The following is an 18,173-nucleotide window of genomic DNA, read 5'->3' as shown; positions in this document are numbered from 1 at the left end:
TTTTACAACTTAACAGCAAAAAAAAACACAAATAACTCAATTTTAAAAAATAGACAGAGGACTTTGTCTTAGTTCATTTTGGCTGATATAACAAAATACCTTAGACTGAGTGGCTTTTAAACAACAAAATTTTATTTTTCATATCCTCGAGCCTGGGAAGTTCAAGATCAAGGCGCCAGCAGATTAGATGTCTGGTAAGGGCACACTTCCTGGTTCATAAATGGCAATCTTCTCATTGTAATCTCACATGGTGAAAGGGACAGTGAGCTCTGCAGGGCCCCTTTTATTAAAGCACTAATCCCATTCATGAGGACTGTATCCTTATGATCCAATCTCCTCCCAAAGTTCCCATTTCTAAACACCATCACATTGGGGATTAAGGTTTATGATGGTTAATATTGAATGTCAACTTGATTGAATTGAAGGATACAAAGTATTGATCCTGAGTGTGTCTGTGCGGGTGTGTTGCCAAAGGAGATTAACATTTGAGTCAGTGGGCCAGGAAAGGCAGACCCTCCCTTAATCTGGGTGGGCATAATCTAATAAGCTGCCCACCTGGCCAGAATATAAGCAGGCAGAAAAATGTAAAAAGAGAGACTGGCCTAGCCTCCCAGGCTACATCTTTCTCCTATGCTGAGTGCTTCCTGCCCTTGAACATCAGACTCCAAGTTCTTCAGTTTTGGAACTTGGACTGGCTCTCCTTGCTCCTTAGCCTGCAGATGGCCTATTGTGAGACCTTGTCATCATGTGACATCATGTGGGACCTTGTCAATTCATGTGAGTTAATACTTAATAAACACACACACACACACACACACACACATATATATATACATATTCCATTAGTTCTGTCCCTCTAGAGAACCCTGACTAATACAGATTTTGGTACCAAGAGTCGTTCTAGAGGAACAGAATATTAAGGATGGAGTTCTTTCATTGGTTTTAGGGTTTTTGCAGTTGGCTGTTTACTATGATTAGGACTTCAGAATGCTAAGGACTCTACTTCTAATAGTATGGAGAACACTGATAGTCCTTGGTGTGAATTATTTAGAGAGTTATGCAAAATAAATGCATTTGACACGCCTGATTCATTACTCATGAGAGGCAAGAAGTTTAGTGACTCTATACATAATACCTTTGACCATATGTGGAGAACCAAGGAACATAATGAAGCTGGTTGGTTGCTGCTAAGTTCCATGGACAAAGTGATGAAAGAAAATGATGAACTCAGCAATTCTATCTCCCGGCTTCAGAAGCAGATACTGAATCTCAAATCTGCTAAGATTGCCCAGAGTGACAGTCTTATCTCCTGTAGAGGAAGAGTTGAAATTGTGGAAAAATAGACACAAGTTCTTATCATGCAAGTGGCTGACATGCAATCAAAGGTGCATGCACAGCCTCGCCAGGTGTCTACTGTTAAAGTGAGGGTATTGCTTAGAAAAGAATAGGACCCTGCAACTTGGAATGGGGATGTGTGGGATGACCCTGATGAAGCTCGGGACACGGAGTTTGTAAACTCTGATGAACCTTTTTTGCCAGAAGAAACAGCTTCCCCTTCCACATCCCCAGTAGTGGCAACATCCCCTCCCCAACCCATGCTGCTATCAGCCCTTCCACCTTTGTCTGAGGAAATAAACCCTGTGCTGCCTAAGGCAACAGTGATGGCCTCTCCTGAGGCAGTTGCCAGGCAAGATAATGTTGATTCTCCTCAGGAGCCACCCCCAGCACCTCTGTTTGCTTCTAGACCTATAACTATATATATTTTCCTTAGTTCTGTCGCTCTAGAGAACCCTGACTAATACAGGTTTCAACATATGAATTTTAGGGAGACAAAAACATTCAATCTATAGGAGATGTAAATAAACATTTCTCCAAAGAAGACATACATATAGACAACAGGTATATGAAAAGACGTTCAATGTCAATAATCACCAGGGAAATGCAAATAAAAACCACAATGAGATATCACTGGATACCTGTTACAATGGCCATTACAAAAACAAATCCTATAACAAGCGTTGGCAAGGATGTGGAGAAATTGGAACACTTGCGCTCTATTGGTGGGCATGTAAACACTGCAGCCATTATGGAAAACAGTATGGAAGGTCCTCAAAATACTAAAAATGGAACTACCATAGGACCCAGAAATCCCGTTTGTGAATATGTGAGTTTGAAGGAGGTAATATAGCCAGTGGCTAAGGATACAGGCTCTATAGTCAAATTATCTGGTTTCAGAACCTGGTTTAACAACTTACTAGCTATGTGACCTTCAGCAAAGTACCTAACTTCCCTGTGCCTCAATTTCCTCATCTATAAATTGAAGAAAATAATAGTACCTCCCTCTCAGGATTGTTTTGGGGCTTAAATATGATAATTAATCCACATAAAGTCCTTAGAACAGTGCCTGGCATATAGTGAGCACTTAGTCCATGCTAGGTGGAGATGTGTGGCAGGCAGTTGGAGATCCACAGGTAGAGACAGCCGTTGTCACCATGGGGATGAAGGTGAGCATCCGAGAAGCACTCACAGAGCAGGGTCCTCAACCAGGTCTACAGATGAGAAGCACCTGAGGAGCATTTTCAAAGTACATGGGGGTTCGCAACCCCGGCCCTCATAGGCTGTGATTCTGTAGTGTTTATTCTCTAAAATCTTGTTTTGATATATATCCCTAGGGGAAAGCCACTCATATGGAGCAAAAAGTGACCCTAGAAGAAGTTTCACAAACAAGTACAGCATTTCAGAAGTGGACAAAGGGGACTGGGAAGAAATGAGTGGATGGTAAAAAGATGATAGAGGACGGCACAAATAGTGTGTGTGTCTGCGTTGTCTTTGGGCTTGATCCAGTGTGGCTGATGTGTGAGTCCAGGTGTTGGTTCACCCCAGATGTCAACCCAGGCAGAAATCTGGACCCGATTCGAGTCCCCTTGATGGCTGAGGGTTTCATGGAGGGCTCAGAACTGAGGGGTCCAGAGAAAGGTCCTAGAAGGATGAGGAGGAAGGTAGCCAGGTGGCACCTCTGACCAGACTTTTCAGTCAAGGAGGTGGAAGACAGGGTTCCCCAAATTTTGCTGTTTCCGCAAAAGCATTTTTATTTACAATCAGGGCCCACAGCATGAGGTCATTCCAAATATGTACATTGCTTGATGTCCTGGGCCTGGGCTTTACCATTCTTTTTGATTCTCTCAGCTCCTGGTTTATCACCAAAAACCTATGGATCCAAGAAAAAATTCCAATTAGTGGATTGTCAGTGCCGAACCCTGGCAAACCAGGTAACAGCTATGGGCCCAGGAAACTGAAGACAGCCTTCAATCCATATTTACTGAGCACGTGCCATGCATTCAACTCAGCACTGAAAGATAGGGATAAGGAGAGGAAGTGTGGACATGCTGTTGCCAAGAAATTGATGCCTCCTTCTCCTCCAAATTAGGAATAAAGGGCAAATCTCTGTAGTTTATGTCTAGGGGGAGGGGAAGCAGCAAGAACAGAAAACAATACATGCCTGACCAGGTCGCTGCAAACTTTGCCCAGAGCCAGGAAAAGTGGCTGAAGCTCAAAGAGAATCCTTAGGACTCTTCTGCACCTCTCTGGGACTGAGGTGTGGACTGAGAGGTCTCCCTGGGTGGAGCACACTACCATTGCCATCATCAGGACTAAGACACCTTCATTCCCAACAGTTAGGTCAAGGACCTCAAGTATTGGAATCAGATTCCTAGACCTGCCCCACAAAACCTTGTTGTCAGAGCCCAGAAGATTTGCATTTTTAAGCAAGCTCCCAGGTGGCTAGGTGACTAAGCACAGCACCCAGCCTAGATTCCTCACATTACAAGGCCAGAAAGAGGATCCAGCATAATGCTAAGAGGTCAGCACACCAAGAAAATCCTGGGTTCTTCATTCAGGAAAGCCGCTGGGTGGCTGAGGCCCCCAGGCACATTGTGGACATGCAGTACTTAGCCCACTGCACTTTGTCCCTGCCACACATTCCGAGGTGGGATGATGGGGGATAGAAGTAGGGTGCTGTCATCAGACAGACTTGAGCTCCACATCTAGCTCTGAACATAGCTATCTGAATTCTGGCAATCATTCCACGTTTTTGAGTTTCAGTTTCTTACTATGAAAATTGATCATAGTATCTTTTTCCAAGAGTTTTGTGGGGATTAAATGACATAATGCATATCAAGCCCTTACCACAATGCCTGGTACATAGAAAGCACCAATGGATATTACTTGATACTAATTTATCAACAGACTGTGACCTTGCAGAGGGCAGGCAACAAACCAGTCCTGGCCCACAGAGGGCACTCAGTGTTTGTGGAACTGAAGAAAGCTATTAATTCTGTTGGCGCTAAACAAAGATCTGAGATTTCTACGAATATAAAGTCCACAAATACATAACCATAGAAATGAATTGGGGTGCAGCCGCCCTTTCCCCACTTCCATGTCCCCTACCCCATTTTCTCCCCTTCCCTTCCTGTCCTTCTACTTCTTCTTCTTTTTTTTTTTTTTTTTTCTGAGACAGGGTCTTGCTCTCACTTTGTCACCCAGTCTGGGGTGCAGTGGCACACTCTCAGCTCACTGTAGCCTCAACCTGCTGAGCTGAAGTGATCCTCCCACCTCAGCCTCCTGAGTAGTTAGGACCACAGGAATGGGCCACCATGCCCAGCTAATTTTTGTAGAGACAGCGTTTTGCCATGTTGCTTAGGCTGGTCTTGAACTCCTGGGTTCAAGCCGAGGCAGGGGTGAGGCACTGCGCCCGGTGATAGCCCTTCCTTTCTTTGTATATGACTTTTCTCCTTCATTTTATGTAGTTATAATAATAACAAAAGCTAATGATTACTGCCTGCTAGCCACATGTCAGGCACTGTCCTCAGCTCTGCGGATGTGTTATCCCAGAGAAGCCTCACAACAACCTGGGAGGCTGACTATGGCATGGTCTTCACTTTAAGATGAGTAAACTGAGGAACAGGGAGGTTAGGAGACTTTCCCCAAGTCACACAACCTGAACATGATGGAACCAGAAAAGGAGGCCAAGCGGACTTTGTGCTCCAGATGCTGGAGCAGTGTGACTGTGTGTGTGTGGTGGGCGGGGGGGGGGGTGTGTGTGTGCAGTGTGTTTGTGATGTGGTGGCTATGTGTGTGTAACATATGTATGTGTACACAGTGTATGTGTGCATAGTGTGGTGTGTCTGTGGTGTGATGCATGTGTGGTTGTGATGTGTGTGTGTGTAGGGAAGGTCAATGGCGGAGTGTGGAATGCTTGCCCTCTGCACCTGCCCCACCTGAGGCCCTTGCAGTTACCAAGTTCCAGCCCTACTGACCTCTCTCTTTCATCCTTGCTAACAGGAAGAGATCCTGCCATGCTGGGGGGAAGGGGAGAAAGCAGCCAGGAGGCCAAGGCAGGAGGATGAGGGTCAGCTATGAGAAGGAGTTGGGCTCTTCTGCCCCAGGCCTTCCCTCATTCTGTCCTTTCCTTGGTCTTGTGTGCACCAAATCCCCAAGACACCACCAAGAGTGTTTTCCAGGTCCTGTGGCCTGTGAGCATCTCCTGGATCAGCCTGAACCCATGGCGTTGATGGGCTGCTTGTCCCAGCATGAAGTTCCCCCAGCCTTGGGGCTGTGATGCCAACAGGACAGTGTGGCTCAGCAGGCTGCCTGGTCTCACCCTTGCAGCAGACTCTCTCCCACCATTTCATAAGTTTGTCATGCTGCTGGTGTGCCTCAGATCCAGGCTAGAGAGCATCTGCCTGGTGCTGCACACCAACAATGGGTGGAGCTGGGCTCTGCAGCCCCTCTGCGTGGCTGCCCTTGGAAGCATCTTGAATGCAGTGCCGTGGGTTCCAAAGGGCCAAGAGGATCCTCTTGTATTCCCTGCGGAAGTTTTGGTTCAAGAGCCCATAGACAATGGCATTCAGGCAGCTGTTGAAATAAGCCAGTAAGTAGCTAGTGACAAATAGCCCCTCAGGGATCTGGGGAGCCATTTCTTGGGGGTTGATGGCCACAGCGAGGCCGATGCAGTTAAGTGGAGCCCAGCAGATGGCAAAGATCACAAACACCACAAACATGGTTAGAAAGCTCCGCAAGTCGCTGGGCCTCAGGCACAGCCTGCTCTCTGGCTTGGCTTTCCTGCGGGCCTGAAGCACCAGCACCCAGATGCGCAGGTAGCAGAAGGACACGACAGCAATGGGGAGGAGGAAGTGGATGACCACCACTGCCACCGTGTACTGGGTGCTGGCGGTCTGGATGAAGGTACAGGAATAGATGCGTGGGTCATACTCCAGGGACCCCACAAAGAAGTTGGGCAGCAAGGCCACCACGGTGAGGAGCCAGATGAGGCAGATGTGCAGAGGGGTGTGCCAGCGCCGGTAGATTCGGTGGTAGGCCATGCTGTGGCAGATGTAGCAGTAGCGGTTAATGGCGATGGCAGTGATATTGAAGACAGAGCCGATGACGCTCAGGCCCATCACAAAGGCGCTGGCCTTGCAGTGCTCCTCCCCTAGGGCCCAGCCGTCATAGAAGATGGCCACGAGGATTAGCGGGTAGGGGTACAAGGCCACCACCAGGTCAGCCAATGCCAGACTCACCAAGAACAAATTACCTGAAGCAGCAAACAGAGCAACAGTCAGCACGAGACCCCACGACTTAGATTCTGTAGAACATCCTACCCTCCACGAAGTTACTTTTGGCAATGTGAGTGGAAACCAAGTGGCTCTTAGAGGCACAGAACTGAAGACTCAGATTGCATTTCTGCCACTCACTAGCTATATGACTGAGGCAAGCTGTTTAGGCTCTCAGAGCCCCATTTTCCTCATTTGTGAACTAGGGGCAGTGATACCTACCTCATAGTATAGCTGTAAGAATTAATGATACAAAGTGCTCAGGGATTTAACAGGTGCTGACACATGCTAACTGTTTCCATGATAGGCACAGATGCTCACGGGCTTTGCACCATTTAAGCTCCAGCAAAGATTTTGGAGGAGGAGAGTCTGAAAGTCAGGAGTGTGGATTTCTCAACACTATCATCGCTCCCTCTCATTCCCTCACCTCCTCGCACATCTCTCTGGTTGTCTCCTTTTGCATTTTCTCCCCACTGGTTAACAGGCTACTTTCTAAGTGTCTTTACATGGGTTTTGTAAATGTGAATTGCATTTTGCAGCTGGACTAGAAGAAAGGTGTTGAGAGTGGGAACCATGTGTTTCTGGTATTCCCCTTTGTGCCCTGTCTGGGTCCAGTACTCCCAGCCTTGTGGCCACTTTGACAGACACTTGCAGTAGTGGCACAGAGCCCCAGCCCTGTGGGGTGAGAAAGGGCTGTCAGCACTCCTAAGCTCACAGCCTCTGGGGGGCCTCCCTGCTTTGCCTGCACCATGGTGGCCTTCCTGGACTATATAGGCATTTATCCTTTGAATGGAGCCTTATCCAACATCACCAAGCTTGGTCAACCAGAGAGAGCCTCAGGAAACGATACACCCATCAATTAATATGCTTCAGGCATGTTCTAAGCTGGAGTCCCAGGGCGGAGGCAGGGCTTACTCCAAAAGAACACAATCTCTGCTCCTCAAGTGTTTGCGTTCTAAAACCAACACTGACTCACGAATAGAGCACCAAGAACCTAAACGTTTGGGCAATACAAAGCTCATAGTGTGAGCAGTTCCATCACTAATGCCAATCTTCTCATTCACCAAGTGTTGTACTTTTTGAATACCTACTGTATGCTCAAAAGATAACAGACTCTCCCTCCAGCAGGGGCCCTGAGTGATGCAGTGTGCACTGGGCATGGTCTTTCAAATTTTCTGGTCTCTTGCCACATGGTGAAGCCTCCAGCCTTAGGGTGGCGGAATGCAGAGGGTGGCTGGGATGGTGTGCAGGAGGAACTCCCAGGTCAGCAAAGACACAGACATGGAAACTCCACAGCCACCATGTGTCTGTCCCATTGCCACAGAGGCTGTGGTGTCTTCGGGGGTCTAGAGGGTCAGGCAGGTGGAAAGAGCCCCCAAAGCACAGCAATTGGAGAGGCCAGGCTCTGTGTGGATTCCACGGGGTACAGAAAAAGGGAGGCTGAGAGCTGCCCAGCTGGGATTTCACCTGAGTCAGCCCTTCAAGTGAAGTAGACGCCACACCTGGACTTATTCACCCACAAGGGTAGGAAAAGGACTGCCTCCAGCCTTCCCACATTCACCCCATCTCAAAGAAGATTCCCCATAGCATGGTCCGAATGGGGATGGGAACCTGAAAGACCCTCAAGAAGCCTTCATGAAGGGCCTATTTTGACCTCAGAGGAATGGGGTCAACCCCACTCAGAACCCACACAAGTCTACTGGAGTCCTGGGAGTTCTCAAGACCTAACTATAATACTACTGGGTCCACAGCTAGGTTAGGAAACCAGGGAGACAGGATGTAACTGAATAGAAAGGCGATTGTCTGGACAATTAGAGCGCTTGTGAGGTAGTGAGTTTCCCTGTCTCAAGATTGTCCAGCAAGTTGGATGGCAAAGGAGAATCACGACTCAACTGAACTGCTGGATTCCTACCTACTCTACTATTCACAGATTTATTTACTTCATGGGTTAAAAATGACCTCATTTCCTTTCTGGTTGGTACAGCAAGGCAAAAAATGTGCAACAAGGACCTGCTTGGGATGTGGAGGGGTTTTGTGCCTTTTAATTTAATTCTCAGCCCGCTGGCTGTCTCCACTGCTGGATCTCCATCTCTGACTCACCTACACAGACCTCACTTGGTTCCAAGAACACGAGGGATTCCCTCTCTCACATTGCTTGTCTTCAGCTGAATCAGGAACCCTTGTCTCCTGAGAATTTTATGTGTCCTTTTGAAATCTGGAGGGTTGTGCTGAAGTCAGAGAAATCTGGGATAATCTGAGTCCTGCCACTTTATGGTTGAATGAATTTGGGTGAGTTCCCGAGTTCCTTTCTTGGTGACTATTCCTACATGAGCTCCTTTCTTTTCTTTCAGAGCTCTGCCATCACTTCCCCCTGCACACTCATAGGGTTGGTTCTGTGAAGAGAATCACTTCTCTCCAGCACAGGAAGATGAGTCTCCACAGGACCCGCTGGGCACCTGGCCCAGCAACACACAAGCTCTTGGCACTTGCAAGCTGAGCAGAGAAAGTCAAGAGCTTCTGGGAGCCGGTGCCAGCTCTGCCAGCTGTTTCCCTGTGAAGGCAGAGTCAAGTTCTGCGGTGTTAATGTGGCTTATCCCCTAATAATGCCCCAGAGGCTGGCAAACAGCTTGTAAATAGTAAGAAGAACACATTCAACTCCATGTGGAAAGTGATTCAATTACTATCCCCTATTACTCTGGCTGTTCCTAAAAGGCTGAAATCAACCACTTCCTGCTATAGATTCATCTGCCCAGACATCCCACTGTCTCCAGGCTTTCTTGGCACAATTCCAAATTAGATGAATAAAATTCGTGTTTTGTCTTCCATCTGTAAGAAGCCAGGTCTTATGTGGATGATAGTCAAGGGGAGATCCAGTTCTCCATCCATTTCTTCCCCAGACAGGTGAGAAATCACTCAGTATGCACACAGCACTGCAGTCACCCTGTGCATAATGAATATTTATGTCATGGGTCCTGGCGTGACTCGTTTCCATCTGCCTCCAGCAGATAGGGTGTATTAGTGGAGAGAGGCTTTGACAAGAGGGCTTTGTTTACTAACATGGAATCCCCTTCAGGATTCATACGCAGAGCGCATCCTTTCACACACAACCATCACAGTCTCCTCCCTCTTCTCTTCCTCTCTCTTTCTTTCTGGAAAATGTATTTCTTAATGGAGATCTGGTAATCTGGGAAAGAGCCAGCCAGTGCTGAGCTATCTAATATTCGTCAGATAGGAGAATTCTGGAAGGTAAAGCTCCCTGTAACCCTTGCCCCCCTCCTCTGTGCTCACCCTCCATGCTCAGAAGAAAAATTTGGTTAGACATAAATTCTCCTCGGTCATTGAGCTAAAAGACAAGATAGAAAGAATCATCAAGTCATTTATGTGACAAATATTGCTGAGTATATACTAGGTTCTGCCTTTGACTATGCCAGATGGACAGGCTACCTCCCCTTATAAAGTTTATGGTCTCTTAGAGAAGACCATTAAACAAATAAAAACAAGGTGCTAAGAGGGATATGTTGGGGAAGTCAACAAATGATCTATGTTTTCTAACAGTGTTAAACTTTCTGTGCCTTGAGGTCTTCTTCCACTCTTCCATCTGTTTAAATGTGTAATAGATTTATTGAGTGCCTACCACATTCAAATAAGACACAGTGATGGATGAAAGACATGGCCCCTGCCATTGAGATGCCCATGGAACTGTTAGGGAAACAAGAGAAAACAGTAGCCATTCAATTAGGTGAGAGCTGGAAGAAAGGCCAGAACAAGGTGGTGGGAACAGTGGGGAATTTGTGAGTCAACTTGGGACTGGGGACAATGGCAGGATATGGGGTTGGTCAGGCATGACAATTCACCAAGGAGCTAGACAAAATTACCAAGACTTGTGCAACAGAACTCCTAACTCCCAGAATGGCTGTTTACCTCAAATGAGATGTTGTATGGGAAAGGTCATGAGAAATAACAATAATCACCAAATTAATGTGAGATATTCTTATTATGTTCTGGGGATGGGCATTTGAAATAATTGACCATATAATTTATTCACAACTTGATTTTCAAACAAACACTAAAACAATGCATTTATTGTAAGCTTGTAATTAGATTCCCAAATCTCTTGAGAGCAGATATTTTTTTCTTCCAAAGTCACATATTTATGAAAATCTTAGGATGTGTGGATGAATCATACAAGAGCTGAGTTGAAATCTAACTTTGATTTAATTAGAAAACAAAAACTGGCTAATCAATAGTGTACACAGATATATATGGGGGTATTTCAACCACTTAAAAGAATAAAATATATTTAAGAACATAAGCATCCATTTAAAAACATAACTAAGATGCTTTACAAAACATTCTTCAATAACCATCAAAAGAGATCATTTTGAAATTCTGATAGGTAACATTTTATTACTTTACACTTAATAGCAACAAAACAACCATTGATATAACATGGTGAAGTTGATAGTATAGTTTTACATAAATGGACTCCATTGTTTTTCACAAGAATTCCTTAAGATTGACAGCATGATTTCTGTTTTATAGATAAAGAAACAGACACCCAGTTTGTGTGAATTGCTCATAGCCATAACACAGAAGGATTGAGAAAGAACAAGAAGAGGAGAAAACCAAAGAAAAGAAATAGCAAGGGAATTAAGAGAAAGGGTGTACAGAGTTTCTTGGTCATCTACAAAAGTGAGAAAGGACAGAAAAGTGCTCATTGGACTTGGTAGTTAGAAAGTCAGTAGTGACATTAACAAGAGCAAATTCTGTTGAGAGCTTGGGGATCCAGTTTTGCCCTGGAGATTGCTCTATCAGTGTTGCCTTCAAGAGAAGGAGATAGAGAGTGGCGCTTAGGAAGGAATATCCCTTTGATAGGGGACTGTGGAGGGCTTTTTTTGCCTTTTCTTTCTCTCTTAAAGGAAAGAGACTTGAATCTGGCATATAACAAGCACTAGTAATGTTAGCTATTATTTGTTATTACTGTTTTATATTATTAGCTGTACTGACAGATCAAGAAAGAGGCTCATAAGGTTGGACTGGGATCCCTATGAGATAAGATGTGAGAAGTAGTAAGGACATGAAGATGAAGAAAGTAGGACGTTCCTTCTAGATGATAAACTCCCTAAGAACTGGGGCTTTACTTCCCAATTCTCTATCTCTACTCCTCCAGCAGTAAGTATTTTAAATTGAAAGAGCCAATAGGAGCTTTCAGTATTCTCTGAATTTTGTGGTATATCATATCCGAATGCAGAATCCAGCTTTCTGGAGATAAAGACAGGCAAACATTAAAGTCTTTATACCCTTGAGCTACTGAGAGTTACATGGAAGGAATTAAAGAGGATTATTAGCTTTCCTGATTATTCAGCTAAAGACATAATTATGGGATTTAAAAACTGTTCATTTTTGCTCAGTGAAGAGGCAATAAGGTATTCACAGCTGAAATGCAAAGTTGGACAGCTTAAGAAACATTCAGGAAGGAGTCCAAGGTTACCCAGTTTGGTCTTGGGCTGATAATGGCACTCTAAACATTGCAGGCTGAGCAAGTCAAAAGACACCTGACGCCAAGTGACATCTCAATGAGTGGTCGGTGGTAGGATAGAAGCCTTGATGGAGTGGGCTCCACTTCATTCTGTAACTCTTGGAGGGTAGGGGCTGTGGGCCTAGTAAGCATTTCACTCTAGGCCTTCCAGAGCCTTTGTTCAGAACCATGCTGCTTATTAAGCATCATTTGCTGCCTCAGTCAACAAGTTGGAAGAGAGGAGGCAAGGAACAGGGGCCACAGTGCAGACTCTTTTCTAATCTAACCGGGGAAGCAAAGCACCTGCATAAGCAGAATATTCCCATCAGGAACCTCCCAGGCAGTTACTGGTTCTGGATAGGAGATGGTGTGAATTCTTAGCATCACTGGGGGCCTGGAGGAGGGGCAGCTTTGCCAGCATAGACAGAGTGACCTTGGACAAAGATCTGTGTGTTCAGCAAGCAAATCCTCCATGTTTTCCTAGGCAATCTTAACATCAAATAGTTCATATATTTCTGCTTTACCAATCATCAACGTACCCCAGAAATGCCAATTCGTGCACTCACTAAACCTCCCAGACAGCCTCTTTAACCCATTTGCAGCACAAAAATCCATTGTCAGACCACAGCTTCTGACTGCTACTTGGAAAATTAAGGTGGCTGTGCCTATGGAGCCAGGAATAACTGGTGTTGTTATGACTTCCTTTCTGATAGTGGAGAGTACTTGGATGTTACAGTGAGGACATGGTTCTCTCAGCTCTCTTATATGGCCAGCATATTACAGGCAGCTTAAAAGTGGCCACCTCGGGCCAGACCAAGAAAGGGGCTGTATTAGTCTGTTTTCACGCTGCTGATAAAGACATACCCAAGGCCGGGCACAGTGGCTCACACCTGTCATCCCAGCACTTTGGGAGGCTGAGGTGGGTGGATCACCTGAGGTCAGGAGTTTGAGACCAGCCTGACCAACATGGAGAAACACCATCTCTACTAAAAAATACAAAATTAGCCAGGTGTGGTGGCTCATGCCTGTAATCCCAGCTACTCAGGAGGCTGAGGCAGGAGAGGTTGCAGTGAGCCGAGATCATGCCATTGCACTCCAGCCTGGGCAACAAGAGTGAAACTCTGTCTCAAAAACAACAACAACAAAAAAAGACATACCCAAAGCTGTGCAACTTACAAAAGAAAGGTTTCATTGGGCTTACAGTTCTACATGGCTGGGGAAGCCTCCCAATCATGGTGGAAGGCAAGGAAGAGCAAGTCATGTCTTATGTGGCTGGCAGCAGGCAAAGAGAGAGAGCTTGTGCAGGGGAGCTTCTCTTTTTCCATCAGATCTCATGAGACTTATTCACTATTGTGAGAACAGCATGGGAAAGACTTGCTCTCATGATTCAATTACCTCCCACCAGGTCCCTCCCACAACACATGGGAATTCAAGATGAGACATGGGTAGGGACACAGCCAAAGCATATCAGGGGCAAACTCCCCAAGAGGAATCAGTAGGGTACAACCATGGCATGGCTGGAAACTGCTGAGCAACTTTACTCACACAGGAGAATCACAGAACAAGCATGCCTTCATGCAGAAGGTGCCAATAGTCAGCTTAACATGAGATATACTTTGGGCTGTTCTCAAAGCAGTTCAGTTTCATGAAAACCTGTATTGATTACTTATGTAGTGCTGAGTACTGTAACTGAGGTCTATCCCAGCTCATGGAGCAAAATCAATTAATTTTCCCCCACTACCTGGTGTCTTATCCATTTCCAATTTGTTTAATCAGAGATGTGTTCTGTTCTTACTATGTGTCTGGCTCTGTGGACAGAAACTGAATGAAAGTGTCTGCTCTCAGCAGGTACACAGTCCAGCAGGGAGAGAAGTACAGTGAGGGGGATGCTGTACTGGGGAGGGCACAGGTATCTTAGAAGCCCAACAAGGGAGACACTTACTATCCCCTTCATGGTATTAATAATCAACATTGATAATCCTTCAGGGGAGTTGGGGAAGGAGTTGAAGGAGGAGCAGCTGCTGACTGGGCAGAAGAGGTAGAGAAAGTACATCAGGGAGTGCAGACCCTTTGGGAAGTAGCAGCAGCTCACTGTGGCACTGGTGAGAGGAGGGCAATGAGGCTGTAAGTTAGGTGGGCTAGGCCAGCTGCAAATGGCTGTGGGAGCTGTGCTCTGGAGTTGGACACTGTTCTGGAGATGGAGGGCAGTCACTGAAGACAGGGCAACTCTTGGCAGTGGTAACAGCGGCTGGAGGAGGGAGCAGGAAAAGCTCTCAAGCACTATGGATAGTGTTTGCTCAAGAGATGATGAAGGCATGAAGTGGGGCCGTAAGAATAAGGAGGCAGGAAAGGGAGAAATTGAGAAATAGTGGAAGGTAAAATCATTAGGACATGTGGAATGAAAGAGTAGGAGGAACCAAAGATGACTTTCAGGGCACAGGTATCCGGGAGATGAAGAGAAAAAGGAGATCCAAAAACTAGCACCAGGTTAGCCGAGGGAATGAAAGGTCCCACAGAGGGAGTGGCCCTCAGTGTCAGACACAGCACAGAGGAACATTTCCAGAGAATGGTGCCCAGAGGACTGAGGAAGGATGGGAAGCAATGGGGTAGAACCAGTAGATGTCCACAACTACATTAAAATGTCTGGCTGAAAAGGGAGGGAGAGAGGTAGTGATGAAGTTAGGAGGACATGAAGTCAAGAAAAGAGTCTTTTGTTCTTTTAAAACAGGAGACTTTGTGTATCGTGTGTGTGTGTAAAATGGAGGAAGTTTCCAGAAGAGAGAAAGGAAGAGCTCAAAAATGCAAGAGATAAATATTAGCGAGGTGTAGCTCAAGGGTCAGGGCAGCAGTGGTGAGCCCAGGAGGGAAAGTTCTCAACTGCTCTCAGTAGAGTCAAAAGTGTGGCAAGTCCCTGGGAAGCACACTCTGACAGGTGTGAGGTACCAACCCAGTGCCATGGGCTGTGCAAGACTCTGAGAATGTAGCAAAGAGTGAACACACTTGGCCTTACCTTTTAAGTTGGGTCGGTGCCCTGACCCTACCTCCCACCTTGCCTCCACTCCTCCCTGTCTGCCTTTCTCTGGTGCTATCTCTGAAGTCAACCCACCACATGCAGCAACAGACACTACAGATAGGATATCCCTGAAAAAAAAAGGACAATTAATCTAACCACTCACCCTGCCATCAGGAGCGGCACTGTTAGGAATGATACAGATCTGCTCCATAGAGGAACTGGGTTTGTGATAGGCAAGTAAAGGATACTGGTGTCTCCTGGGAAACATGCTGTGACCTCAATATGGGCTATGTATCTTGGTTATTGGAAATATATGTATTCTCATTGTTACAGACTTAATTTTTTAATACCAATGATTTAAGGAGCCAGACTTAAGTACAGAGAGGTCTGAAGAAGCGTTTCTTAAATTAAATCCAAACTCTTCAGTAAGACAAGGCCTGATTAAGAGTAGAATGGGTGCTAACTATTCAAAGAGCTGTAGATTTTAAGCGCCTTTTGAAATCTCACTCTGCTGAGATCATTTAGTTCAAGTCAGTACTACAATTGTTTGTGACTGTCACCAATAAAGCCAGAGGTCACATAAGAACTGGTTAAATCGCAAGACTGCAGCAGTGGCAGGAATTGATGTCATTTAGATATAGTGTTATTATTATTATTTTTTGTTCGGGTGCTGGGCTGTAGCGGACACATCAGGAGGTAGGAAAGATAGAACAGAGGATATGCCAGCAATTTAACATGCTCATGACCCTCCCCAGTGATGCTCTTAAATTGGTTAGGTTTCTGCAGACCCTGCCAGGATCACAGAAAAGACCAGCCCTCTGTAGGATGCAGGAGGGGAGGGGTGCTTTTCTCCTTCCAGCAAAAGGAAGCAACTCCTACTTCCCTCAACCACCTTTCTCATGGTGGGCAATCCAAATTACTGAGCAGGGAGCCATGGCCTGACAGACCTGCTCTAAATACTCAATAAGTCAGGGACAGAAGGGGCCAATGTCAGAACCAGGAGGACCCATTTCTCCCCCATAGAGCCAGGAGTTGTCTCCCTTTTGCCTCCCTGAGCTGGAAATGAATGTTTATGATGGCTGCAAGGGACAATGTGTCAAAAATATTAAATGCAGTTTTCTAATCATAACCTGTTTTTCCCTAATATATAAGCTTTTCTTCAAAGGACACAATATTTTGAACAATGTATTCCAGAAAACAGCCACCACTACTGAAGTGAGTTAGAAAGTTTACTTCTTCTTAATAATGTTATGTTTCCCATATGATGGCTGGATACTCACAGTTGGAGGAGTTTCTTGTTTGTTTTTTTAGATAAAAATCCTAGAGTTGGCCGGGCGCGGTGGCTCATGCCTGTAATCCCAGCACTTTGGGAGGCCGAGGCGGGTGGATCACTTGAGGTCAGGAGTTCGAGACCAGCCTGGCCAACATGGTGAAACACTGTGTCTACCAAAAATATAAAAAATTACCCGGGTGTAGTGGTGAGCGCCTGTAATCCCAGCTACTCGGGAGGCTGAGGCAAGAGAATCCCTTGAACCTGGGAGGCAGAGGTTGCAGTGAGCCTAGACCATGCCACTGCACTCCAGCCTGGGTGACAGAGTGAGAGACTCCATCTCAAAAAAAAAAAAAAAATTTCTAGAGTCACAGGCCACACCAAATACATATTACCATTTGCTAAAAATGGTCTGACTCCTTAGAAAAGCATTTTTAAGCTATATGGTTGTTTTACTGCTGCTATCTTTCCATTTTAATTCACTCTAATATTTGAATTTGCTCCCAAGGCCCAACTTGAAGAAACTGCAAAATTAACAAACAGGTGACTGAGCTTCCTAAGCTGAAGTGGTCATCATGCCCCATGACCTGTGAGGGCTAGAGTTCAGATACTGCCCCCCACTCTGGTTTTGTTTCTTTGAAGACCTGACTAGGGGAATATTGAAATGAGAGTGGATTGAAATAGGAAAAATATTTTCAGGATTACAACACGATTTAGCCAAATCATTGCTTTAATTTTCACAGTTAATCCCAGGAATTCCCAGTCTTCGGAAAAGACCACAATATTTCAAAGCAATTTAGTTCAGTCCAAGCAGAATCTGCAATTTCTGCATTTACTCTCCGTCAACTGGAATTGAGTCTTCAGATGACCTGGAGATAAGTTTTTGACACAAAACCTACTGAAATGCTTCCATTGATTAACTCATTTTTTCAGCAAGGATTTTCTAAGCGACTACTACATAAAGCTACAGTGCTTGGCAAGGAAGGAAGTGGGATGTCAAGTACAGGTGGTGAGATTTCTGTGGCCTGATGTGGGCACCTCTGGAAAGGTACGCATTGGAGCGCGACGGGGTAGCGATGGCATCCAGCAGCGTGGGTTCCCACAGCGCCGGCGCCGGGCCAAAAAGCGCGCCAGTAAAACTTTCCGCAATTCCCTCTGTGCCAAGCGCGTCCTGGGCAGCCGCACTTCGGAGGGGCAAAACTCACCCTAACTTTTGAGTGCAGAGTCAAACTTAAGGAATAGGTTAGAGTGAAGGGAAAGGGGAGCCCGGGCTGAGGAGGGAAAAGGCAGCGCATATCCCGGGGTCAGGGACAAGATCAGAAAAAGAAGGGCCCGATGCCAGCACCCAGCATCAGGAATGGTGCTCACCTGCGTTCCGGAGCTTGCGGTTCCTGAGCACGGAGAGGATCACCAGGAGGTTGCCCACGACGTCCACGGCGGTGGTGACGATGAGCACCGCGGATAGCGCTGGAGCTACCCAGGGAGGTCGAGGGGTCCTGGAGGGCCGCGCGCTGCCAGCCCCCGACCAGCCCGGGCGCACTGCCCACCCGCCTGCCTCGCAGCAGTTGGCGAAGGAGCCGTTCTCTGACATCGCAGACTCTCCCGCGCTGTGCTTTGGCCACCGGACAGCCGCAGGGCGCGCGCAGTACTGAGCCGGGCGCTCTCTTCCCTGCCCAGCTCGCCTGTGCAAGGGAGGAGGCCAGTGGGGAGGGGTCTGGAGGAGATAACTAATTAAGCGTGGGCAGGGGATGGAGAAAAATA

The 18,173-nt window shown here is 46.3% G+C and overlaps 1 protein-coding gene across 1 annotated transcript; it reads right to left on the bottom strand.

Moving 5' to 3' along the window:
• Nucleotides 1-3,784: 3,784 nt before the first annotated feature.
• On the bottom strand, nt 3,785-18,068 carry MTNR1B (melatonin receptor 1B). The gene is made up of 2 exons (XM_003813777.5): nt 17,781-18,068; nt 3,785-6,592 (listed from the first exon to the last, which is right to left on the bottom strand). Exons 1-2 carry the CDS (start codon nt 18,001-18,003, stop codon nt 5,727-5,729), a joined length of 1,089 nt encoding a protein of 362 aa, XP_003813825.1. The 5' UTR covers nt 18,004-18,068; the 3' UTR covers nt 3,785-5,726.
• Between the last annotated feature and the right edge of the window lie 105 nt (nt 18,069-18,173).

Source organism: Pan paniscus, chromosome 9 (assembly GCF_029289425.2).
Source record: "Pan paniscus chromosome 9, NHGRI_mPanPan1-v2.0_pri, whole genome shotgun sequence".
Classification (NCBI taxonomy): domain Eukaryota; kingdom Metazoa; phylum Chordata; class Mammalia; order Primates; family Hominidae; genus Pan; species Pan paniscus.
The sequence above is the reverse complement of the archived record's forward strand: the minus strand, read 5'-3'. Positions and strand labels throughout refer to the sequence as shown.

What these genes read in the sequence shown, in the direction of transcription:
- MTNR1B (XM_003813777.5), bottom strand. Translation starts at nt 18,003, where the DNA reads ATGTCAGAGAACGGCTCCTTCGCCAACTGCTGCGAGGCAGGCGGGTGG. An exon ending in CCGCAAGCTCCGGAACGCAG is followed by an intron (nt 6,593 to 17,780) that starts GTGAGCACCATT and finishes TTGCTGCTTCAG; the next exon opens with GTAATTTGTTCTTGGTGAGT.